The sequence below is a fragment of the Heloderma suspectum genome, chromosome 2, assembly GCF_057233095.1.
Source record: "Heloderma suspectum isolate Gila_16-S chromosome 2, 16-S_ref, whole genome shotgun sequence".
In the NCBI taxonomy this organism is placed as follows: Eukaryota; Metazoa; Chordata; class Lepidosauria; order Squamata; family Helodermatidae; genus Heloderma; species Heloderma suspectum.
Window position 1 is genome coordinate 77,548,050 of NC_139459.1, and position 23,710 is coordinate 77,571,759.

The window sequence follows — 23,710 nt, forward strand, 5'->3', positions numbered from 1 at the left end:
TTGTTCAACTCAGCCCAGGCCCCATCAAAACTATTAGTGTACCTTCCACAAGAACCATTTTATCTGAGCACTAGCCTGGTAGCCAGAAGTGATCAGGAATTACATGCAGGTGAGTGTATAGAATTTCATACAGGTGGGTGAGCACTTAGCACAGAGACCAAGTGGGCAGCTACAGGAGGGAAGCTGCCTCTGTGTCCAGCATAGAAATGCAGCTCTCCATCCCTCCTCTGCCAGTCCCAAGCAGCCTAGTAACTTTTGGCAGCTTATTAATAAGTTTGGTGTATGGCAAAGCCTATAAGGGATTATGGGCATGTTTGTCAATAAACAACATTGACATGACTTTTTTTCTCTTGGTTAAACTTAAGCCAGCAGAAGCATTTTTTTTTTAATCTCAAGTGATTGTTCAATATTGTTCTCAGACATCTGTGTGGAAATATACTATATTTGTAATAATTAGGCACCTTGTTATCTTCACAGGTCGCTAAAGCAGCCTTTCAGAGAAACAACAACCCTCTGGATGCAGCCATTTTTTACCTCGCAATGAAAAAGAAGGCTGTGATTTGGGGATTGTACAGGTACAGTTGTGTAACAGGATTTAATTCAGTACATATGGACGACTGACGCTGTTGCTTTACTTTTTTTGCTGTCAAGGAACATTACAATTTTTGAAGCCTATATAATTTCAAGTACCTGATAATTGTTGATGTCATGCATGTCCAGTTTGTTGGGCAAATGTGGTCTGCCAAGCTATCCCATATAGTGCGTTGGGTTTCAGGCAAAGCCCCTCCCCAAAGCTGCACCCCCTCGGAAGGGAGGGGGTAGGAGAGCAAATGAGCCCCAGCCTTGCCATCGCCTACATTTACTTAGCACAGCTGGACCCCTCTGTGTTCATGCCAACCTGCAGACAGGAGCTGAGAAGCTCAGGTGCCTGAAAATGTATGGGGCATCATAAACATTGAATTCTGATGCCCAAGAACTTGAAATGTTTTTCCAGTCCCACCTACAAGATATTCAGCAGCTCCCCCCCTCCCCAAGGCAAGGGAGGGAGAGAGTGTAAACTATGTGGGGTTCTTCTGGTCTGGTTGAGCATCCTAGTTAGGAGAATCATCTCCTTCCAGGGTTTGCACAACAGCATATTACAGCATGATTTCCAGAGTGTTGGAAAGTAAATTTAAAGGTAAAATTAGCATATGCTGCTTGTTGATATCCAAGTGATAGTGTAGCTACTGAGCTAGCCGGGACAGCTCCACATCATAGGGTTCTGTTTTAGGATATCCTCTTGACAAGTATTGTGAACAGTGTCACTTAAATTCCACTGTGCTTTATTGGGTCCAACACCACACTTCGGTTCAGATTAATGTCACCCTAACCAGGTGATACCCTAACCCTAGTCACAGTATCTTCCAAGGCTCTGAACTGGGATGCCCTCTGAGTTCCTTGAACACATCGGTGTATTTGTCACCGCTCCGTTGCAGTGTTCCTAGTCTGCAGACGGTTGCAGCTGCTTTGCTTCTCACACTTGCTGACTTTGGATGCAGCTAGCAATGGCCACAGCGCTCCAGGGCCAGTCATACAACTCCTTGGCATGTGGCCTGCTCCATTCTCTTTCCCACTCTTATTTCTCCTGTATCTTTTGGAGGGCATTCCATAATCTTCAAGTTAGCCTCTCCCTTTGGACAGCAGGCAGGGTCCAATTGAGTTAATATCCTGCAAGAGGATAGGCTACCCTGCCCTCCCAGACCGTTTGGGCCTGCCTAGTGTTGACACAACAGGGTCCAGGCTGAGCTCTGTCAAGCTCAGTAGCCCTTTTTTTAAAGGAGAGTTAGTTTTTTTAAAAAAAAATAGAAATCCCCCCATCATCACCCTTAGTCCTGTCTGACGCATCCTAGTTAGACACTGGGAATTGGCTGTTGAAAAGGGAAGGCGCGACAAGGAGGCTGTGCCACTCTACTCAGGCTTTGGTGGATAGTCTGCATTCATAATGGATGGAGTAGGCCAGGTTCTTTACCTCCCCACCCCCGCAATACAGGCTGGGTCAGACTGTGGGAACCCAGGCGTGAAGACCTCAAGGAGACGCAGCGCCTTACCCACCGAATCCAGGTATCAGGGATGTTAGTAACTTGGGTAGCGATTAAGCTTTATTCCCTGCCAGAGGAGGTTATGGAGAATCTCAAGGTAGCAGTGATGGACACTCCTGAGGCAGGACTGGTCTCTTCTGTTGTCATTTCCACAGATAAAGAGGCCTTATATGCCTCTAAGAAGGTAGGACAGAAGCCTAAGCCATAATAGCCCTTGCATTCTTCAGCTTTCTAGCACAAACCCTGCACTTCAGAAGGGCATAACTCCAAATGGTTTCACCCTAGAAGCACTAGCTGAGGGTCTAACCCATCATCTTCTTGTTCTGTGGCATCCCCCAGCTTCAAAGAAGTTGCCCTCTGCCTGATTCCAGTGATGCATGCCGGCTGATAGGGAGCTGTCCTCAACTACACATGGGTTTGGGCCAAGGCCACATCAAATACATGGGTATGGGAGACGATCGCCTAAGAATATGCTCTACATTTTTCCAGCCCAGCCCAGTTTATTGTTTCCCTGAGATCCAGCACCCCCTCAAAAAAATCAGGGGAGGACAATCTGCTGGGGCTTCTGGAGTTTCTAAAGGCTGGCCTTCTTAAGGGGCTGAGCGCTAGTGCTCTAAAATATCAGGATGCAGCTCTGAACAGTGTTCTAGGGTGCAGGGGATTCCTTTGCTAGTCATCCATGGATATGGAAATTCCTTGGAGGGGAGCACTTCTCAGTATTCCTACCGTACATAGATTTTTGGCCCAGAACTTGAATTGCATGCTTATTTATTATTATTATTTATTTATTAGATTTATTAGCCACCCGGCCACTCTAGGTGGCGTACAGTACAAATAACAGTGCAAAATACAACAAATTTACATAATCAACTGAACAAAACACATTGCTCTAAAAAACCTTAACCCACTCCAAACGCCCACCTGAACAGCCAAGTTTTCAAAGCCCGGCAGAAGCTCCTCAAAGGGGGGGGCATTGCGGAGGTCATACTTAAAGCTCTTATAGCTTCCCCTTCGAGCCACTGGTCACATGTTCTCTCAAGAGTGTATTCCTAGTGGCTGTAGCTTTGGCCAGAACTTTCCTGGAGTTGGGGGCGCTGTCGTCTGACCCCCAGCTCTGCATGTTGCATCAGGACAAGGTAGTTCTTAAGACTGATTGTTCTTTTCTGCCCAAAGTCAATTCTGTTTTTCATCGATAGCAGGAGATAGCATTGCTTTTGCTCTGCCCTAAACTGGTGCACCCACAGGAACAGGTTTGGCTGTGTGATGAGTGCTCTGTTTCATCTAGATAAGACTGCTTCAACTAGATGCTTTGTTTGAGTTATTTTGGGATAATATATTGGGAAGAAGGTTTCTGCTTCTATGATCTCTCGGTGGTTGAGGGAATGTATAGTTCTGGCCTACCAGTCTTTTGGGAAATCTTCTCCTGGAGTCATGGCATATTCCCTCAGAAGGGCCAGTTACCATCATTGCCTGTAGGGGTAATGTTTCCTTTGAGATTGACAGGGGAACTAGCTTCCTTGTACACTTTTGCCAAGCACTATAAGACTGACATGTTACTCAGTGGACACAGTCCTTGGCAAATGGGTTTTTCTAATACATTGACCTAAAGTTTATAAAATGCTTACATTTGCAGGTCCCTAAACGATACTAAGATGACACAGTTCTTTGGACACAATTTTACTGAAGACAGGTGGCGTAAAGCAGCATTGAAGAATGCTTTTTCTTTACTAGGCAAACAGCGTTTTGAACATTCTGCAGCATTTTTCTTGTTGGCTGGTCACCTAAAAGATGCAGTTGAGGTAACAGAATGAAAGTATAAATATTAACTGTATTTCTGCATCTTTTATTTTACAAATTCCACTTTGTATCCTGCCTAAACATAGGGGGTTGAATCCAATGTCTCACAGTGAGACTTAGCTTCACTCTCTTCCTTTCTGCAGCCTACCCCCTCCCCAAAATCTGCTCCAGATGGCCCCCTAACCCTCTGGAACAGATTTGGGGGGTGCACAGGGGTCTGCAGCTGTGAGGGGCAATCCATTTTACCAGTGGTTTCTGTTCCACTGGTGGATGGCCGGTTGGGTCTGTGTCTTTACTTTGCTATGAAATCAGTTTTAATAGTACAGACAGGATTATAATTTTACATTATGGCTGCAGTCTGGTAAGGTGCAGTCCTCTGCACACAAGCACAGCTACAGGTTCTCTGGGAAAATGAGGTTTGTAACCTTAGCGTGCATAACTGGCAGTGGGAGCCCCATGCATTTGCAGTTATATGGATAGTGGCCTTCCATGTGTTAAAAATATTAACGTGCTCTCAAGAAAAAATGTTATGTTTGGATTTCTAAAAATACCACTACACCTTCTCCTTGTGCATTAATTTCCCTCAGTCCTCATTCCAATAGCCTTAACCATAGCTAAGGGTTATGTCCATTCCAACCTTAGCTGTAGTTAATCCTTATTGGGTTCATTCTTAACCAGCTTTTGCAAACCAACTTCAAACCCTGGCTTGTATTGTAATATTTACCATTCCGTTAAACATTGTTAACACCAGTGAGGACAGGGATGGAGGTAATTTTCATGTGAACTGGAGGAGCTGTGTGGAAAGACCACATGATTCCCCTGCCTAGCTTCCATTCCCAACTGTGATTTAGATCAGGAGGATTATGTCTGGACTACGTCAGTGTATGTCACAATCAAAGAGCAGGTTATTGCAGAAATGTGCTTACTGGGAAAATAGAATTATATAAAAGGGGAAACAGATATGAAGCATATAGAGGGAAGGGGAGAAACAAATAAGGTGGAAGGAGAGATAAATTTTATTTGACAGACTAAAAAAAAAAGAGTGGTCCCATCCACCACCAGTTCTGGTCTTTCCCATGTTTGGCTCTGGGGCTCCTGAAGGTTATATATTTGGCCTTAGCTGTAATAGCAGCCCTTACTGGAAATAGCAACGCTAACTTTGCCTGTTTAAAACCTGCTTGGTGCTAGGTTGTATCCTTTTTTTGAGATGTTACTGCAAAATATCAGACAACTTGGAAAACTATTCAAATAATGAGTTTTGCTATAATGAACCAGTGCTTGCTTTCCTGTACATTTAAGACTTTAAGAACAAACCCAATGGCTGATAGGAGCAGTTTTTAAAAATAGTCCAATGTTTGGTTCAATTAGGTATGCCTAGAAAAACTGAATGATATTCAGCTGGCTCTTGTAATAGCAAGACTTTATGAACCAGAGTTTGAAACATCTGGGACTTACAAATCAGTTCTACAGAAGAATGTTCTGGGAAGCAGACCTCATTCCACTGGAAGTCCATCAAACCCACATGCTGATCCTTTTCTTCGAAGTATGGCTTATTGGATTTTGGAGGATTATAGCCATGCTCTTGATACTCTTATAAGCCAACCCATTTTGGATGAGGAAGGTAACCTGAGCATTTCAAATATGTTCTTCAGTACGAATATGTATTAAAGAAGTCATCCTCTTTAGGGGATATCAGTAAGAGACAGTAAAGTATACCTTAGAATTGCTATGCTGGTTCAGACTGGCAGTCTAGATCAGGCGTCTCCAACCTTTTTGGGCTGGTGGGACATTTGCAGTTTTGAGCTGCAAAGGTTCACCCCCTTTGCTGTCCACCAAGGCACCCTGCCCTACCTGATGTTAATTTTTCAAAAATCTTTAATTAAAAAAAAATGCATAGGCAGTGCCAAAGCAGCAGACACCCAATCTCCAGCCACTCCACTCTCTAGCTGTCCTCTCCCTAGTATACCTTTAGGCCCCACATGGGTACAGAGCATTTCTCAGAAGGGAAGAAAAAGGGTGGGGCAGCTACCTGCCAAAACGTTTTTTAAAAAACAGGAAACTGCTGCCAGGGAAACCTGGGGGACTGGCAGGAGGGTAGTGGGAAGGATGTGTGTATGTGGGGATAGTACTGAAAGGGAGAGAAATGAGTGACAGGGGTGAATTGATCTTGGGTGCTGGAAGTGTGGGATGAGTGGATCTTTTGTGGGTTGAGAGAACTGTGGGAAGGAGTGATATTGAACAAAAGAGAAATGTGAGTTCAAAGGAATGGGTTTGTGTTTTGGGTCACAGACATCACCTTGGCCATGTATTCAGTATCTTGGGCAAGTTACTTGTCTTTTAGCCTTACCAGTTTGCCTTTCCATGACCAGTTTGCCTTTCCAGATGTTTTGTCACTGGCCATGCTGACCACAGCAGCCATTTTGTGCATAAGCATCCCCTGTGGCAGCTATATTGATTTGAGCCTTGCATGCTTCCCCTCCCTCTCTTTTTTTCTAGCACCAAGGTGGAATTCCACTTTAGACTATCCACTATTAAACGTTATGTCTGAACCCAGACAAACTGCATTGAAACAAGCCAATTTCAAAACATAGCTTATGAAACTGGCTTGTTTGAACTAACCATAGTTAAGATTAACCACAGTTTAGTGTTTGAGCATGTTGGTAAACTGCCATTAATTGAAATCAGAAGCTTCCATTCTCCTCCTTGTGACCCTGCTGGAGGAGGGGAGCAGGTATTTGTGAGGCCAAGGGATGTGCATGTCACAATAAACCATTTGCCTGTTAAGTCAGAACTGAGCCATTGTAGACAGAACTGAGCTAGATGGACCAGTGGTCTGGCTCGGGATAAGGCAGCTTCCTGTGTTCAAAAGATAAAATACTTGGGGAGTCTGTCTTGCTGCTGATAGTAAATGTAGTTGTGTTGTAATATTGTATAACATTGGAGCATTCGGAGGATTTATTGTATTAGAACTGGAACCAATTCTTTACAGTATTCTTTCATGTAATACTTTTACAGATGAAGGAAGCATCTCAAGTTGTAACCCTTCAGTATTTAATTTTTATAATTATCTAAGGACACATCCTCTCTTGTTGAGACGCCACTTTGGGTCTTCTGATTTATCTTCCACAAGGATTTGTGTGACAGGAGAAAATGGACTGGCCGATGAAATCAATTTAGGGGAAAGAAGATTGTTCTTCACTACAGCATATGCTCATCTGAAGGCTGGCTGTCCTATGTTGGCTTTAGAAGTGTTATCAAAGATGCCCAAAGTGGTCAGAAAGTCAAAGACTTTAGGGAGAACACCAAGTTTAAGGGATACTAGTAAAGGCTGCTCACCTTCTTCTCCAGAGGAATCAAAAGATGACAAATCTATCAGCATTGATTGGTCACAACCAATAGTAAATGGTTTAGGATCATCTTCAGATGGCTCATCAGACAAAAATTCAAATTATGCTCTTTCGTTTGATTGGAGTCAACCAACTATGACCTTCCAGGATGAACCTTTGGAGCTAAAGTGGGACAGTGACAAAGATGAGGAAAGTGAAGATTCTTGTCTTGTAATGAAACCTTTACAGAAGATAGTGAGTGAGAAACCAAATGAAGTTAGTTCTAGCTACACAGAAACCTATAGTCCAGGTGTTGAAAATGATGTTTTAACTTTATCAGAAGACATCATTTCTGCACAGCTGAAATTTAGGGCATGTTTGAAGATTCTAACAGTGGAGCTCCGTACATTATCCACTGGCTATGAAGTAGATGGTGGAAAATTAAGATACCAGCTGTATCATTGGCTTGAAAGAGAAGTGGTAGCTCTTCAAAAAACCTGTGACTATAGTGTTGAAACAGAAGATGTTCAGTCAGGAATTAGCCCAACAGTGGACGACGCTTTATTAAGTGAAATGACTGAAGAACTGTCAGACACACAACAAAATGCACTGCAGAGCGAAAACTTTCAGAGAAGGCAGTGGCTTATAAAATACCAGTCACTTTTGCGGATGTTTCTAAGTTACTGTATCCTTCATGGATCTCATGGTGGAGGCTTGGCATCTGTAAGGATGGAACTGATTTTGCTTCTACAAGAATCTCAGCAGGCATGTAGTTTTTCATTATTAAAATATTTAATGTGTAGCCTAAGATAAAGGTATATTATTAAAAAAATATAATTATATTCCCATTACTATTTTGGTAATGTATTCTGGTTCAGCATATAAAAGATGTGAGTTGTGTATTTGTAATTTCCTCTTCAAATTATACACATTTAAATCTCCATTCCAGATAGTAATTACTCAATATAAAATGTCCAACATCATTCCTAGTATTTGAACCAATAATGTCTTGGCAGTTTTTGAGGGGAAAAAACAGGAGAAACCATTTATCATGTTGAAACTTACCAAAATATGACTTGAGCTTGCATTTCATTTGGTCTTTATGTAAGGGCCATGTTGAAGCAGTGGCATACTGCAACTAGTATTGGAGTGAGAGGTCTCCAGCTCCAGATTCCTGAAGTCAGTTGTTGAAGCTGGGGCTTGAGTGGGATCTCTGAGTACAGGCATAGACAGAAGGCCAGGGGTCTAGTATTTATGCTTGCCTTGGGCAATGTAAGGACATCATGCTACCTACCAATCACCAGGCCAATGTTGAGACACCCTGGCCTCAAGAGGACACAGCATGGTCTTAGGTAGTTTGCCAGGTCATGCCACAGCCTAGACAATAAGGTTGCTTGTTCAAGTTTTGGATTTCCTGTTTCTTCTACCTCTGGGGATATTCCTGGGAGGGAGGATACAATAACAGTTACTATTACACCTTGTGCTAGATTTTATCCTATAAGAAGCTCAGCTATCAAAATATAATTTCTATTTTCTTTTCCTTCTCTCTATAAAGGAACTATCAATGCAGTTGCCTACTAATACTGTATCTGACCAGAGCTCAATACCACTTCTGTTTGCCTGTACTGCAAGTGCCAAAACCGTGGTGGCCAATCCATTGCTACATCTTAGTAATCTGACACATGACATACTACATGCAATAATAAACCTTGATTCACCACCCCATCCAGATATACAGAATAATAAGGCAAGTATTATAACAAGTTAGACTTTTAATGTTTGTATTCTTGGAATATTTTTTCTAAAAATCTGGAAATATTTGTATTTATGCACATGGTTTATATGGCATAAATGCCTGCCCTTTGAACTACTGGAATAAAGACATTTATTTGTACATGTATCTCTGTTGGGAATCAGTATTGCTCATTTAGAATTAGATGCAAGCATATAGTCCCAAGTGATATCTTGTGTTTGACTTGATAAAATGATTCTGAAAAAACGGTAATTCCAAGACCATCTAAACAACAATTCTGTCTGAAATGTAATGTGTCCTACCAATCTGTCTTCCAGATACATGTAATGCATACGTTAGCAGCATCTCTGTCAGCTTGCATATACCAGTCTCTCTGTGGAGGTCATAACTACAGGTAAAGATTTTTAAAACTGAGCTCTGGTGCTCAGCAATAACAATAGCTCCGTGTTTACTTTCCTATGATTTGGGGGCATAGTTGGTGTCTTAACTGGAGAGCTTCAGCTATTGGGCAATATAGAAATGTAATAAATCAATAAATATAAAAATATGTAAAACTTTCTGCCTAACCCGTGCCAGTGTGTATATTTTCCTACAATGAAGGGTTTCCTTGTTCTGTAGTTATACAAAGCATCAGGACACCCAGCAAAGTGAAAACCCCAATTTAACAACACTATAGCTAGTGTATAATACAGTAGTCATGATAAGGTAATAATCATTCAGTATTTTTTATTCATACCTCCAGAAGATTTTGAGTTGCAGACCCCAGATACCACTCTTGAATGTTCTGTACTTTTGTAATATAAACAATAATCTGTAATTCAACTTCATACTTTTATAAATTAAATCAGTCATTGACAAATATATTTGTTTCTAAACTTCAGTTTATTGGACTCCATTGGCCTAATGTCAGATTAGTGAAATGTTTTTTAGAAGTACAAAGAAAGCTAAAAAGTCCCAGCTCAGATGTGACACTGAGCGAGTTTGTTTTAACCATGGTTTGTTGAACAAGCCCGAATCTGGCTTGCACATGTCCATGGTCTGGCTTGACCCTTCTAATTTGATTTGTTGTGCTAATGCCCAGCTGTTATACGAAAGACACACACCTCTTTGCTAAAACTATTTTGCTAATCCTCCCAAACAAAAGCCCTTCCCAGTGTGGCAACTTTTTATATAAAGATCCAAATATTTTTCAGTATTAAAACTTTACTGGTGAACAAATAGAAGAACAGGTGTTAGCAATAAGTTGAATACTTAGGATATAAAAAGGGTAGGCAGGTTCTTGCAGAAATAGTTTAGCAGAAAGTGAGTGGATGGTAGCAGGTTGGGTAAGAGGTTTAGGTCAAACTGCACTTGCGTCTGTTGAACTGTTGATATAGCTTGCAAAGGGCAAAGGTGTGCCTTTAACTTACGTGCATTGTTATATATGGGTAAAAGCATCCTTGGTCCAGTTTAAAAAAAAAAATCCTTACAAGCTGATGCAGAGTTAGGCAGCCAGGTTTGAGAAGGAGGGCTTGTCAGTGAGGAAGTGGGCAGAGAAAGGAGCCTGTTGCCAGGTGGAGTGCAGAGGAGTGGAGACATTCGAGCAAGTGCCAGTGAAAGCATCTTGGCCACATTGGAAGCTTCATTTTCAGGTCATTCTTCTGTTGCATCTGGACAGCCAAATGGGCAGTGAGGTGGAGTAGCAGAACAAACTAGGATTAAAACCAGATACCAAGCTTGAACATAATGACAGACCATAGCACAATTCACAAACCAACTTCAAACCATGGTTTACAATACTGGCCTGTCAGCCCCAAACTATGGGGCTGGTTTGAGTTCAGTCTCATACAAAAGAACCCCAGAATTGAGATAAACTATGGTTTAGTGTTGCATCCAAACCAGGCCTGTATGTTGAAAGATACTTGAAATCATAAGAGAAGTGTCATAATTAATACTTTATTTGATTTTAACTTTTTTTAAATAGTTCATTACAAGCAAACCAATTTACCGGAACCGTTTATCAGACATTGCTGCTCTCTCACCGACATTCTCTAAGAACAGCAAGCTCAGATGAAACAGTAACTCCTAATACTGCACCAGCTCAGTGGCCAGGTACTAAAGATTTAACTTTCTTCTTGGCCTTGTGGAGTAGGAGTGTGTGCTTGCTTTTGGGCATAATGCTAAACCACAGTTTTAGAGTTAAGAAAATGATCCTAGGCTCATTTAGGTTTGTGTGCTCCCTCCTTCCTTTCTCTTCTTCTAGTGCAGCTATGAGGCAATTGGAAGTTTCTTCCATTTTAGAATAGCCACAGGTTAGTATGTTGTCCAACCTCTAAACTGTAGTTAATCTTAACTGTGGTTACTGAACACAAGCCAGCTCAATAAACTATGGTTTGAAATTGGCTTGTTTCCTCTCACCATAGTTAACGATGGTATGTCTGGATTTGGACAGCATGGCAAACTGCAGTTAATTCAAAATGGAAATAAAAGTTTCTGAACTCATGACTGCAGTGGAGGAGGAGGGGCAGTGCACAAGAGCAAAGTTTGCCTGGGCTCATTCTTATAATTCTAAATACAGTTTAGCATAGCATCCAGACCAGACCCGTATCCAACCTTTGGACAATAATGCATTCTGTTTTTCTATGTTTTTTCTTGAGTGGTGTATAGGTTTTCCCAGGTGGGCAACCTGTAGTCTTCCTAGAAAATGTGGGTATATGTACATCCTCGCACCTTCTGTGAAAGCTAAGACTGATTTAAGACAGCTCCACATTTTATTAATCAAATATTTGCTGAATGCATACTAACGCTACATAGCAAACATGAAAATGTGGATGAAATGCATGTGTGAATTCGCATTTTTAAATTGCTCTGTATATGTGCCTGTATACCATGGCTGAATCAGGTTTCTTGGATGTATACAAGAGTGGTAAAAAGATGCATGCACCTTCATATTTTACATGTTTGATCGCATTGCTTTATAGCACAATTGGTATATGATCGGCTCCTTAGAGAGCTCCCATTTTAGAAGTACATCCTGAGTTTGAAACAGAGCTATTCCTGAGGATGTATTGGTGTAGTTTTTCAATTGATTATAGACCACAGTGTCCCATTGACTGGGTTCGCACATAATGGCAGCAAATCATGGGTGAATTAATTAGGCCATGATTTGCTGGGGCTATATGCTGCTGCTATTCTGAATATGCAGCCTCCACTTGGAGGTTGCTCTGTGACATGCGGACCCGGACACTAGGGGTTAACCATGGTTTAAACAACCCAAAGTTAAAATACAATTAGTTGTTAGATTAATTTTGGGTTGTTTGACTCACAATTAACCCATAATGTCTGTGTTCGCATGCCACGAACAACCTCTGATTGGGCCGATTGGAGGTTGCATTTTCAAAATGGCTGTGTCACATGCTGGGCACACACCACAGCAACTCATGGGTTATTTAATCCATGATTTTCTACCATTATGTGCAAACAGGACCAGTGTCTTAGAGTGAGGTAGTAGTTTCTATAGTAATGATAAATGAATCAACAGCCCTAAAGAACTCACAATAAGATTACCTTCATCCCCGTAAAGCTGTATGTCTGGGGAGAATTGCAAGTAGCTCCTGTTTCTTGTCTTCTGTGTTTAAAAACTAAATGGTGGTTTTTCTCTTTCTAGGAGTAGTGGCTTTAATACAATTACTGAATCATGCTGGGGAAGAAGCTCAGTCTGGGATCACAGTTTTGCTCTGTGAAATTCTGACAGCAGTCTACCTTAGTCTCTTTATCCATGGTCTAGCGACACATTCCAGCAATGAGTTGTACAGGATTGTGGCCCATCCTCTTAATGACAAAATGTGGTTTGCTGTATTTGGTGGAGGAGCAAAGATTCCCAAGGGAGGACAAATTCAACAAACAACAAAGATGGGTTAGTTCATTCTCTTAACTTTCTTTTCCTTAGATAAAAACTTTGAACTCAGTGCCTTCCTGTTGCACAAACTGGCTAGGCTATATGACATTAGTAACCATTCGCACATAACTCAAACCTGTAATTTGTAACCAGGAGGAGAAATAAATCAGCATTTACTTTCACTTTGGCAGATTCTTCATTTGTTGTGACATGCTAACCAGGAATTGTGGTTTTAAAAACTCTAGTTAAACAAGCCAGCAAAACAATCTAGGGTTTGATGGCTTGTTTAGCAATTGACTGATTTCTTTAAAACCACAGTTCTTGGTGCACGTGTAACAACAAGCCAGGAATCTGCTAAAGTGAAACTGAATTCTGGTGTAGTCCGCTCCCCCACCCTGGTCTCTCAGAAGGAGGAGCACAGGAGCTTGAGGCTTTGTGTGAGCTCCTTTTTGTTCAACCACATAGCGCTAAAGAATGGTTTGGCATTATGTACAAACAGCACTGTCCAACATATCTGCCACAATCAAATATAAGCAATTACATTGGATTTCAGCCTTAATAGATATTTATTTGGGAATAAGCCTTACTGTAGTCACAGGAGCTTGGTTCTGAAGTAAACATCATCATCATTATTATTATTATTATTATTTGTTGTTGTTGTTGTTGTTATTCCCTGCCTTTTTCCCAGTACTGGGACACAAGGCGGCTTACAAAAATTAAAACATATACAATTAAAACATATGAAAATATACAAAAGTTAAAATATAAATTAAACAATACAATTAAAATTATATTAAAACAGCATTTTAAAACAGCATTTTAGCAGCTTACCCCCAGGTTCCAACTATGTCCCAAAGGCCTGCTGGAACAAGAATGTTTTAGTCTGCCTCCAGAAACACATCAAGGAGGGAGCCATCCTAGCCTCCCTGGGAAAGGTGTTCCACAGCCGTGGGGCAGCCACTGAGAAGGCCTTCTTCCGGGCTCCCACCAAACGTGACAGTGGTGGGACTGAGAGAAGGGCCTTCCCGGAAGAGATCAGGACACAGGCAGGTCCATAAGGGAAGATGCGGTCTTTCAGATAACCTGGACTGGAGCCGCATAGGGCTTTATAGGTCATAGCCAGCACTTTGAATTGTGCCTGGAAACAGTCTGGAAGCCAGTGAAGCTGTTTTAACAAAGGAGTTGTATGCTCCCTGTAACAAGCTCCAGTCAACAGTCTGGCAGCAGCTCTTTGAACCAACTGTAGTTTCTGAACACTCTTCATAGGCAGCCCCACGTAGAGCACGTTGCAGTAATCCAAACGGGATGTAACTAAGGCATGTGTCACCGTGGCCAGATCAGACATCTCCAGGAACGGGCGCAGTTGGCGCACTAGTTTTAACTGTGCAAAAGCACTCCTGGCCACCGCTGAAACCTGAGCATCCAGGCTTAGTGCTGAATCCAGGAGCACCCCCAAACTGCAAACCTGAGTCTTCAGGGGGAGCATAACCCCATCCAACACAAACATGCATAGGACTGTGCTGTAAATTGTTCGAATATAACTGAAATAGCTACGTTGTATATTACATATGAAATATAAATGAAGGTAAAAATTCCGGTATTAGACTAAAATCATTTTCTGTGCAGCCTCTTAAATGTCCATTTCTTGACAAAGTGTAGGCATAATAGTTAAATGATTGGTGAAAAGTTAATTTCTCTTATGTTTGACAGCCGTATTCTATCTAAGAGCAGTCTGTGTTTTCTCTCTTTGGCAGGTAGGCACTTCCCTATGCCTAGCCCACATCAGGTAGTAGTATTCTCCATGGAGTGCGTGGGGTTTACCAAATCTCTAACAGCCATCAGTACTCATAGTCCTACCAAACCTGCAGGCAAGATATTAGCTTCAGTTTTAGGCTTTCTAATCCCGTGCTGATATTTGATACTGCATATTTATAAATAAAACTACAAAGAAAAAATATGTTTGTAAGTCATGACCTCAGGTTTTAATTGTGTATTATTTCAATTACCTTGGCTACATTAATCATATTTTTGGAAGAAAAATATATTGGTTGTTCATATATTTGGTATACTCCATATTAAATCAGTTTTTAAATATCTTCAGTATTGAAGGAACGCCATGGCTTGCAATTACCAGAAAAAAGTTGAGTACATTTTAGTTCATTAAGACTGCTTGTTTTGTGTCACGTGACCATATGCATATGGCTGTGGATTTCTAAGTGTTAATTTAGAATACAAAAATTTTTACTTCATAGTGAAACTGAATTCAGTAGCCATAGAAGATTAGTGAAGTATAACAAATAATATAAATGTAAATCGTAGCATTTTCAAATGATCTGGTGATGTGACTGCTTTACATTTTTTTGGCTGTATTATAATTTGATTTGTGATTGGCATAAATGACACAAAATGACCTTGGCAGAGAGGAGCTTGCGTAATCATCAACATTCCCATATCTTATTTACTGAACTGCAGCAAAATGTTGCTCTAAATTCAGGTGGCCATACATAATCCAATTTAAAAATATTTTAGTAAAGTCAAATAAATGGTAAATTTGCAGGAAACTTGTGTAGTATACAGGTCCGACATATGTAGTGTCAACAGTGAAGTGGGAGAGAGAATTGGAGTGTGTGTGTGGGGGGTGATCCTGAACATAATTTTGATAATGGTCTATAGGGGATTCCTTTGTGGCTTTAGGTCAAGATGTCTAACTATTGTCATCTCTGAAACACATTTTCTTGGAAGTAAGTAAAATTGATTTCAGTGGAACTTGCATCCAAGTACATAGTTTAGGATTAATAACTTTTGGATAACTTCTTTCAGAGAAGAAGGAATTGTGGTTGGTTGGTATGTGCACATAATCTGGACTGCAATAGAGCTTTCAGTAAAATGTTTGTCAGCCAGATAAATTTATGTTTGATTAGAGACAACTTGAAAGGATAATATAAAACTTAAAATGAATCTGTTCTGAAAATGAGTGCATTTGTACTTTTATGCACTGGTTTGTTCAGTTTATTATTGAATGTTCTAAAAGGTTTGTTTAGAAAGTCTGGGTTGCAAGTGTGTGTTTGTACTTAAATAACTAATAGTTCTATGATTGTTGAAATGCCTATAATTACTAGTGGTTTCAGGAGAGCATAGCACATATCTGGATTAGGGGTCCCTAATATCAGATTTAGGCACTGTTCTATGGTGGCTCCAATCCTTCTTGAAAGCGTAATTTCAGGAAGTGTTTCTGGGGGATGTCAGGATTGATTCTCAGCACAGGAAGATACAGTCAGGGCCAGAAATATTGGAACAAGGATAACTGTTTTGGCAGTTGGCCTCTGTACACCACCCCATTGAAGTTGAAAGGAAACACACCCAGATGGGAGCGAAGTCAGGACTTTCAGCTGTAATTCAAGGGGTTTGACAAAAGTGGGGCACTGACCATTCAGGAAGTACAGCCAGTGGCATACACACACACCCATCATTGGTGGCTCATAAGTAATGGAACGAATGGCTGACAACCAGCTGCATGGCCAGGTGTGGCCTGTTTCCTGGGCACCCCATGACCAATCAAGCAGATAAAAGGCCCAGAGGTGGTTCTGAGTGTTACATTTACATTTGGTAGTTGTTCACTGGAACTCCCAACATGAGGCCCAAAGAGGTGTCCATGCGAGTGAAGGAGGCCATCATTAGGCTGAGGAAACAAAATAAACCCATCAGAGAGATAGCAAAAACAGTGGGAGTGGCCAACACAACAGTTTGGAGCACCCTGAAAAAGAAGGAATTAACTGGCAAGCTCAGCAGCAGCAAAAGGCCTGGTAGAACATAGAAGACAACTAAAGTGGATGGCCGCAGAATGCTGCTCATGGTGAAGAGGAACCCTTTCACAACATCTAGCCAGGTCAAGAACACTCTTGAGGAGGTAGGCATGTCATTGTCAACATTTGCAGTCAAGAGACGGCTTTATGAATGTAAATACAGAGGCTTCACAACAAGGTGCAAACCACTGGTAACGCTCAAGAACCGAAAGGCCAGATTAGCCTTTGCCAGCAAACACGTAAAAAAGCCTGCCCAGTTCTGGAATAAGATTCTTTGGACTGATGAAACCAAGATTAACTTGTACCAGAATGATGGGAAGAGAAAAGTATGGAGAAGGAAAGGAACAGCTCATGATCCAGAGCGTACCACATCATCTGTCAAACATGGTGGAGGCAGTGTTATGGCATGGGCATGTACAGCTGCCAATGGAACTGGGTCACTGGTGTTTATTGATGACCTGACTGCTGATAAAAGTGGCAGGATGAATTCTGAAGTGTCTAAGGCTATACTTTCTGCTCAGATTCAGCCGAATGCTGCCAAACTGATAGGACGCCGCTTCATATTGCAGATGGATAATGACCCAAAACATACAGCAAAAGCTACCCAAGAGTTTCTCAAGGCAAAGAAGTGGGATGTTCTTCAATGGCCAAGTCAGTCACCTGATCTCAACCCAACAGAGCATGCTTTTCCCTTCCTGAAGACAAGACTGAAGGCAGAAAGACCCACAAACAAGCGGCAGCTGAAGGCAGCTGCAGTAAAGGCCTGGCAAAGCATCTCGAGGGAGGAAACTCAGCATTTGGTCATGTCCATGGGTTCCAGACTTCAGGCAGTCATTGACTGCAAAGGATTTTCATCCAGGTATTGAAGGCGGTCCTTAAGTTTGAAATGATGTTGGTTTGTTCCATTACTTATGAGCCACCAACGATGGGGGTGTGTGTATGCCACTGGCTGTCCTTCCTGAATGGTCAGTGCCCCACTTTCGTCAAACCCCTTGAATTACAGCTGAAAGTCCTGCTTTCACTCCCATCTGGGTGTGTTTCCTTTCAACTTCAATGTGGTGGTGTACAGAGGTCAACTGCCAAAACAGTTATCCATGTTCCAGTATTTCTGGCCCTGACTGTAGTTAGCAGCTCAGATTCAGAAGAGGAACAACCAGAACTGGGGGATGCATTTTCCCAAACCAGTTCAGATATGGGTAGGTGTGTTTCTCAGGTTACTAACTACCAGATGGCCAGGCCTGAAGCCCCCCCCCCCTTGCCCCCCTCTGTGAGAAGCCGGGAGGAGGAGGAGAGCGGAGGCTATGCCCTAAGAGATGCTAGACTACGGTGCAGAGCTAAGAGGGAAATGTCAGAACGTCAGGGGTGGAGCTCAGACGGTCGACCTGGTTAGCGATGCGTGAGAGGCGACGTAGGGAAGCATCACTGGAATGGCGAGACATCCCTCCCTAAGTTAGTCTAGCCAGCAAGCCTCACTTCAAACTGTAGGCAACATTTGTGTTCCCATTTGAATCTCCTGGAGGCATTCCTTTGTAGCCTGAGAGTCTTTGAGGATTTGCATTACAGGATTACAGGATCTGTAATGAACCTGTTGATAATGAATTAAAGGTCGCCCTGGCAGCATTCCACAGAGCCTCCAGGGGATGCTATCTCAAACAGCTGTTAAAAGGTTGAAAAACCTTTTCATCTTTCCCTGGAATGAAAAGGGGAGGCAAGAGCAGCATCTGGATGAAGTCTTGGAAGAGCAGCCCTCTTTGTGAAGCAGCAAAGGGGCTGGGCTCCAAGGCTAGTCTGCCAGAGCTTAATCATCACTCAGAGTTGTTTTGAAACTCCTATCTAATTAGGAGAAATCAGGGCTGACGTGCTCCAATGTAGTTTATGGATTAAGAAATACCAACAATATTTGAGGACCTGCAAGATCTGTTTGAAGAGAAGGATGGCTACATCAAGGAGGAAAAAAGGAGCAGGATCTCCACCTACCCCCCCCCCATACCTCCCGTGGCAAAGACTTTGAGAAGCGAAAATACAGAGGAGTTGCTTGCTCTGATAAAAACTTTGCCTTTGCAATTTGCTGAACAGGCTGAGGCTGGATACAATTCAAAATTCCATCACCGCCCTGCAAGGGGCTGACAGGAGCACCCTAGCTGCCTCTTACAGTCCCCTCCAATAGCCAACTCAGGACACAGACGACGAGGATCCTTTCCAAGGCTTTATTCCTTTATGACTCTTTCAGATACTAATCACTAGCGACTAAGCAAGGAACAGCACTGGGGAAAGATAGAGTAGCCTAAGCTCCAGGTAAGGCAGTTGGTCCCCGTTTGAAGGGGAACCACGGGAAGACTCTGAACTTATGGGCTATGGAGAGATCCTCTTTCCCTTGGGTCCTCGGGATGCGACTGTTGTTTGAGCGCCAAACGAGCGGAATGCCTCCTTTCGGCGCCCTCCATCTGTCGTCACTCCCTGCGTCTGTGCCGAGTGTCCAGCAAACCACCCTCCAGCGGTCTCTCACTGCCAGGGCCACTATCTATCCCAGGAATGCTGGCAGGAGGAATCTCTGCCAGCTGCTGTGCTTGTGAGAAATGAGCGAGCTCCTCTCTCACGGATTGCTGTTCTTCCTTAGAATCAGAACTGCTCTGGGGCTCTATGGGCTCAGTTTCCATCCTGACATCATCCCCACTCCCATGAGGCCCCCCCTCATGCTCCTCCCCTGCGGCCCCGAGTTTGTGGGGGTACAGCTGGTGGAAATGCCTCAGCAGCAACGGAGCATGCACATTTTCCATGGGTTCCCAAGATCGCTCATCTGGCCCGTACCCCTTCCAGTCCACCAGATATTGCAGGCGGCCGCGAGAAAGGTGGGAGTCCAGAATCTCCGTGACCTCAAACTCCTCCTCCACCTCCAGCACTGGTGGCGGGGGGGAGCCGGCTGAGCGATGAGGGTCACCAGAAACCAGGGGGGACGGGAAGGACCGATGAAAAATAGGATGGATCTTCATGGACGGGGGGAGAGCCAGGCGAAAAGCAACAGGGTTAATCTGGGCTGTAATCTGGAAAGGTCCCATGCGGCAAGGCATGAGCTTCTTTGTGGGCAAGTGAGAGGGGAGGTATTGGGTGGACAACCAACCCCAGTCCCCCAGTTGCAGAGATGGACCCGGCTGGCACTGCCGGTCCGCAGAGACCTTGCAGGCTGTCTTGGCTTGCTCGAGGGAGTCCCGTAAGAGGTGGTGTACCGCTCGCAACTCCTCTAAAAACTTATGGGCCGCCAGCACCGAAGAGGGAGCTAGGGTGGATGGGAAAGCCTTGGGGTGGTAACCAAAATTGGCAAAAAATGGAGTTTGGCGGGTGGAAGCATGGCAGGCATTGTTATAAGCAAATTCTGCGAGAGGCAGCAAGGAAAACCAGTCATCTTGCTGGTAATTTACATAACAGCGCAGATATTGCTCCAGAGTCGCATTGGTGCGCTCGGTCTGACCGTCCGTCTGTGCATGGTGGGCAGAGGAAAGACGGAGCATCACATGGAGAAGCCTAAGTAGCTCCCTCCAGAAATGGGCAGTGAATTGGGCCCCCCTATCCGAAATGAGATCCTCGGGCCATCCGTGGAGCTGGAAAACATGCGCCAAAAAAAGCTCCGCCGTCTCCCTGGCTGTGGGCAGCCCAGAGCAGGGGATGAAATGGGCCATCTTAGAAAACAAATCCACCACATAGTGGTCTTCCCGTGTGAGCGAGGCAAGTCAGTGATGAAGTCAAGGGAGAGCAGTTTCCAAGGTCCTGAGGGGGTAGGCAGGGGGTGAAGCAAGGCTGTGGGCTTGCCTGAGGGGGCCTTCGCCCACTGGCAGGTTGGGTAGGAGGCAGAATAGGTCTTGACATCCCAACACACACGAGGCCACCAAAAATCCCACGTCACTCCATGCAGGGTCTTGGCAAAGCCAAAATGCCCAGCAGTGGGGGAGTCGTGACACTGATGGAGGACCTTCTCATGGAGGGTCTAGAAGGCACATAGACCTGGCCAGAATGGTAAAGCAGGCCACCTCGCAAAGAGAAGGGGGTAGAGTGTGGGGGGCCAGAGGCTAGCCCCAATTCCTCCACTTTTGTGCGGACAAAAGCATTTTTGAGCCTGTTCAGAGTGAATAGCCTCCTCCCAAGAGTGAGGTACCGCAGCTGCCGCCAGGCTCTGGGGAGGAAGAATCAGAGGGCGGGGGGATTTCCTTCAGCCTCTGGCTGGAGGTCCGGCTTATGAGAAAGAGCATCTGCTTGTAGGTTGTCAGAGGCCTTCACATGGCAAATCTTAAGGTGGAACCGGGGGAAAAAAAGCGACAACCTAATTTCGCTGGTTTAAGGCACGGGCTGTCTGAAGATGTTCCAGGTTGCGATGGTTGGTTCTAACTTCGACTGGGTGCTGTGCCCCCTCCAGCAGATGACGCCAGATCTCCAAAGCAGACTTGATGGCCAACAGTTCCTTCTCCCAGATGGTATAATTCCTCTCAGACATGTTCAGCTTCCTGGAGTGGTAGGCGCAGGGTTGCAACCCGCCGCCCGCCCGATCTGGCTGAAAAAGCACAGCCCCCACCGCAAAGTCAGAGGCATCAGTTTGCACTACAAAAGGCTTCCTCGGGTTGGGATGTAACAGGATCGGCTCAGAACTAAAAAGCTTCTTAGGTTCCTCAAAAGCCCATTGGGCAGATGCCGTCCAATGAAAAGGAGATTTCTTGCCCTTAAGGAGGTCCGTGAGAGGAGATGTCAGCCGAGCAAAGCTGGGCAGGAACTTTCTGTAAAAATTAGCAAACCCCAGAAAACGTTGCAAGTCCTTCTTGGTGGATGGAGCCTGCCAGGAGACGACAGCCTGGACCTTTGCAGGATCCATCCTGATACCGTCAGCTGAGATAATGTAGCCAAGAAAGTCCAAAGAGGTTAGGTCATATGCATATTTCTCCAGCTTGACATAAAGATGATGCTCGCGGAGGCGCTGGAGGATGGCGGAGACATGATGCTGATCGACGTGGGGGTCCTCAGAAAATATAAGTAAATCACCGAGATACACAATGAGGAAAGTGTCCAAATAGTCACGGAAGATGGCATTCTTAAAACGTGAAAATGTGGGGGGGGCCCTCAGGTGAGCCCAAACAGCATCACTAGGTATTCATACGCTCCATACTGGGGGCCGAAACAGCTCTTCCACTCATCCCCCTCCTGGATGCGAATCAGATTGTAGGCGCCACGCAGGTCCAACTTTGTGAAAATCTTGGCTCGCCCCAGGCACTCCAGCATCTCCGGTATGAGGGAGAGGGGGTACTTGTCGGGGATCGAGACTGAATTCAACGCTCAGAAGTCATGCACTGGGCGGAGTTCTCCTGATTTTTTGCGCACAAACATGGTAGGGCTGCAGGCGGGGGAGGAGGAGGGGCGAATGAAGCCACGTTTGAGGTTTGTGTCCAAAAACTCCCGCAGAGCTTGAAGTTCCAGCTCCAACATCGAATACAGCCGGCCAGTGGGGATGGTCGCCCCAGGAATTAAGTTAATGGCACAGTCAAAAGGGCGGTGAGGGGGGAGCTGGTCGGCTTCCTCCTTGTCAAAAACATCCCGAAAAGCCTCATACTTCTCTGGGAGGATCACGGTAGCAGAAGAACTGCCAGAAGCAGATGATGAGGAGGAAAGGGTTAAGGTCTGGGCTGGGACTGGCGCCTCCGTTGGGAGGCAATGCTCCTGGCAGTAGGGAGACGCAAACTCCACTTGCTGAAGCCCCCAAGAAATCTGAGGATTATGCTTAGAGAGCCAGGAAACACCCAGCACGATTGGGTTTTGGGGAACCTTGGCCAAGTGAAACTGAATCTGCTCAACGTGGGACTGGGCGCACAGAGTGAGCAGAGCTGTAATCCAGGTCACCGCACCCGAAGAAAGAGGACGCCCATCGATGGTCTCCACTGCCAAGGGGGCAGGAAGAGGCAGGGTAGGAATCTTGTGGAAGTGAGCAAAAGTTTCATCCATGAAACTGGTCATAGCCCCAGAGTCCGCTAAAGCTAGGGCCTCCACCCCACCCCACTGGGAGGAGCGGAGGTGAACATGCAATAGCAGATGGGAGGGTGGGGGGGTTGTGGAAGGCACCCACCCAGTGGGGAGCCGACCCCCACACTGGAGACCCCCAACAGGCTTGGGGGGCAGCCTAGTCAGGCCTGGGGACGAGGAGGAGAAGGAGGAAAAAGAGGAGGAGGAGGCTGTGGGGCTGGCGCGGCAGGTTTTGGCAGAATGTCCCAGCTTTCCACACCGAAAGCATCGGCGCTCCGCATGCCGCCGCTCTAGTTCCTCCGGCTGCAGCAGGGCTTGGGGAGCCCCCAGCTGCATCGGGTCTCCTCCGCCCCCACCACAGGGGTGGGGGGAGGGGGCAGGAAACGGGGAATGGGAGGAGGGACATCTCGGCCTCCGGCGCCCTGCCGGGTCTGCCGGCGCCCCTCCAGCCGCCTATCTGGAGGCAGGTGTGGATGAGGTCCTCCAAAGTAGGTGGGCTAGGCGTGCGTACCAACTCATCCAAGATCTCGTCATTCAGGCCGTCCAAAAACTGAGCCACCAGCGCGGCATCATTCCACTGTAAATCCTGCATCAGCAAGTAAAAAGTTGTCGCGTAGCTGAAAACGGAGTCCTTGCCCTGCCTGAAGCGGCGAATCTCCCGAGAAGCCGTCTGTGTGCGCAGGGGGTCACTGAAAAATCTGGCCATTGCTGTCATGAAACCTTGATAGTCCTGAGCAGTAGGTCATTAGCGAGAAGAAGTCCCAAAGCCCATTTAGCTGCCATGCCTGAAAGTAGGTTAATGATAAAGCCTACACGAACCTGTTCTGTCTGGAAATCCTCAGGTCGTAGGTGAATGTACAGCTCTGATTGGGCACGGAAGATCTGAAAAAGTCCTTTCTCACCAGAAAACTTCTCTGGCAGAGCCACCGGGCACTTGAGGCGGGAGGGAATCGGAGGTGGTGGGGGTTGAACCGCAGCTTGCAGACTCTGTACGGCAGTCGTCAATTGAGCCACTTGATCATGAAGAGCCTGATCTGGTTCTCTTGTGCGAGAGCTTGCACCGCCGAGTCCATGGCAGCCTC

General features: G+C 44.8%; 1 protein-coding gene across 5 annotated transcripts in view; it reads left to right on the plus strand.

The window, feature by feature from the left end:
- DMXL1 (Dmx like 1) overlaps positions 1-23,710 on the plus strand; it is a 133,213-nt gene that overhangs the window by 68,563 nt on the left and 40,940 nt on the right. For 3 of the 5 annotated variants that reach the window (XM_084833929.1, XM_084833930.1, XM_084833934.1), the window contains 9 exons: positions 478-575; positions 3,712-3,877; positions 5,244-5,496; positions 6,891-7,966; positions 8,757-8,948; positions 9,272-9,348; positions 10,918-11,045; positions 12,601-12,849; positions 14,586-14,699. In XM_084833929.1, the coding sequence (XP_084690055.1) occupies positions 478-575; positions 3,712-3,877; positions 5,244-5,496; positions 6,891-7,966; positions 8,757-8,948; positions 9,272-9,348; positions 10,918-11,045; positions 12,601-12,849; positions 14,586-14,699 (2,353 nt within the window). The remainder of the gene's footprint in view (positions 1-477; positions 576-3,711; positions 3,878-5,243; positions 5,497-6,890; positions 7,967-8,756; positions 8,949-9,271; positions 9,349-10,917; positions 11,046-12,600; positions 12,850-14,585; positions 14,700-23,710) is intronic. The other 2 variants (XM_084833932.1, XM_084833933.1) reach the window with 1 other exon arrangement.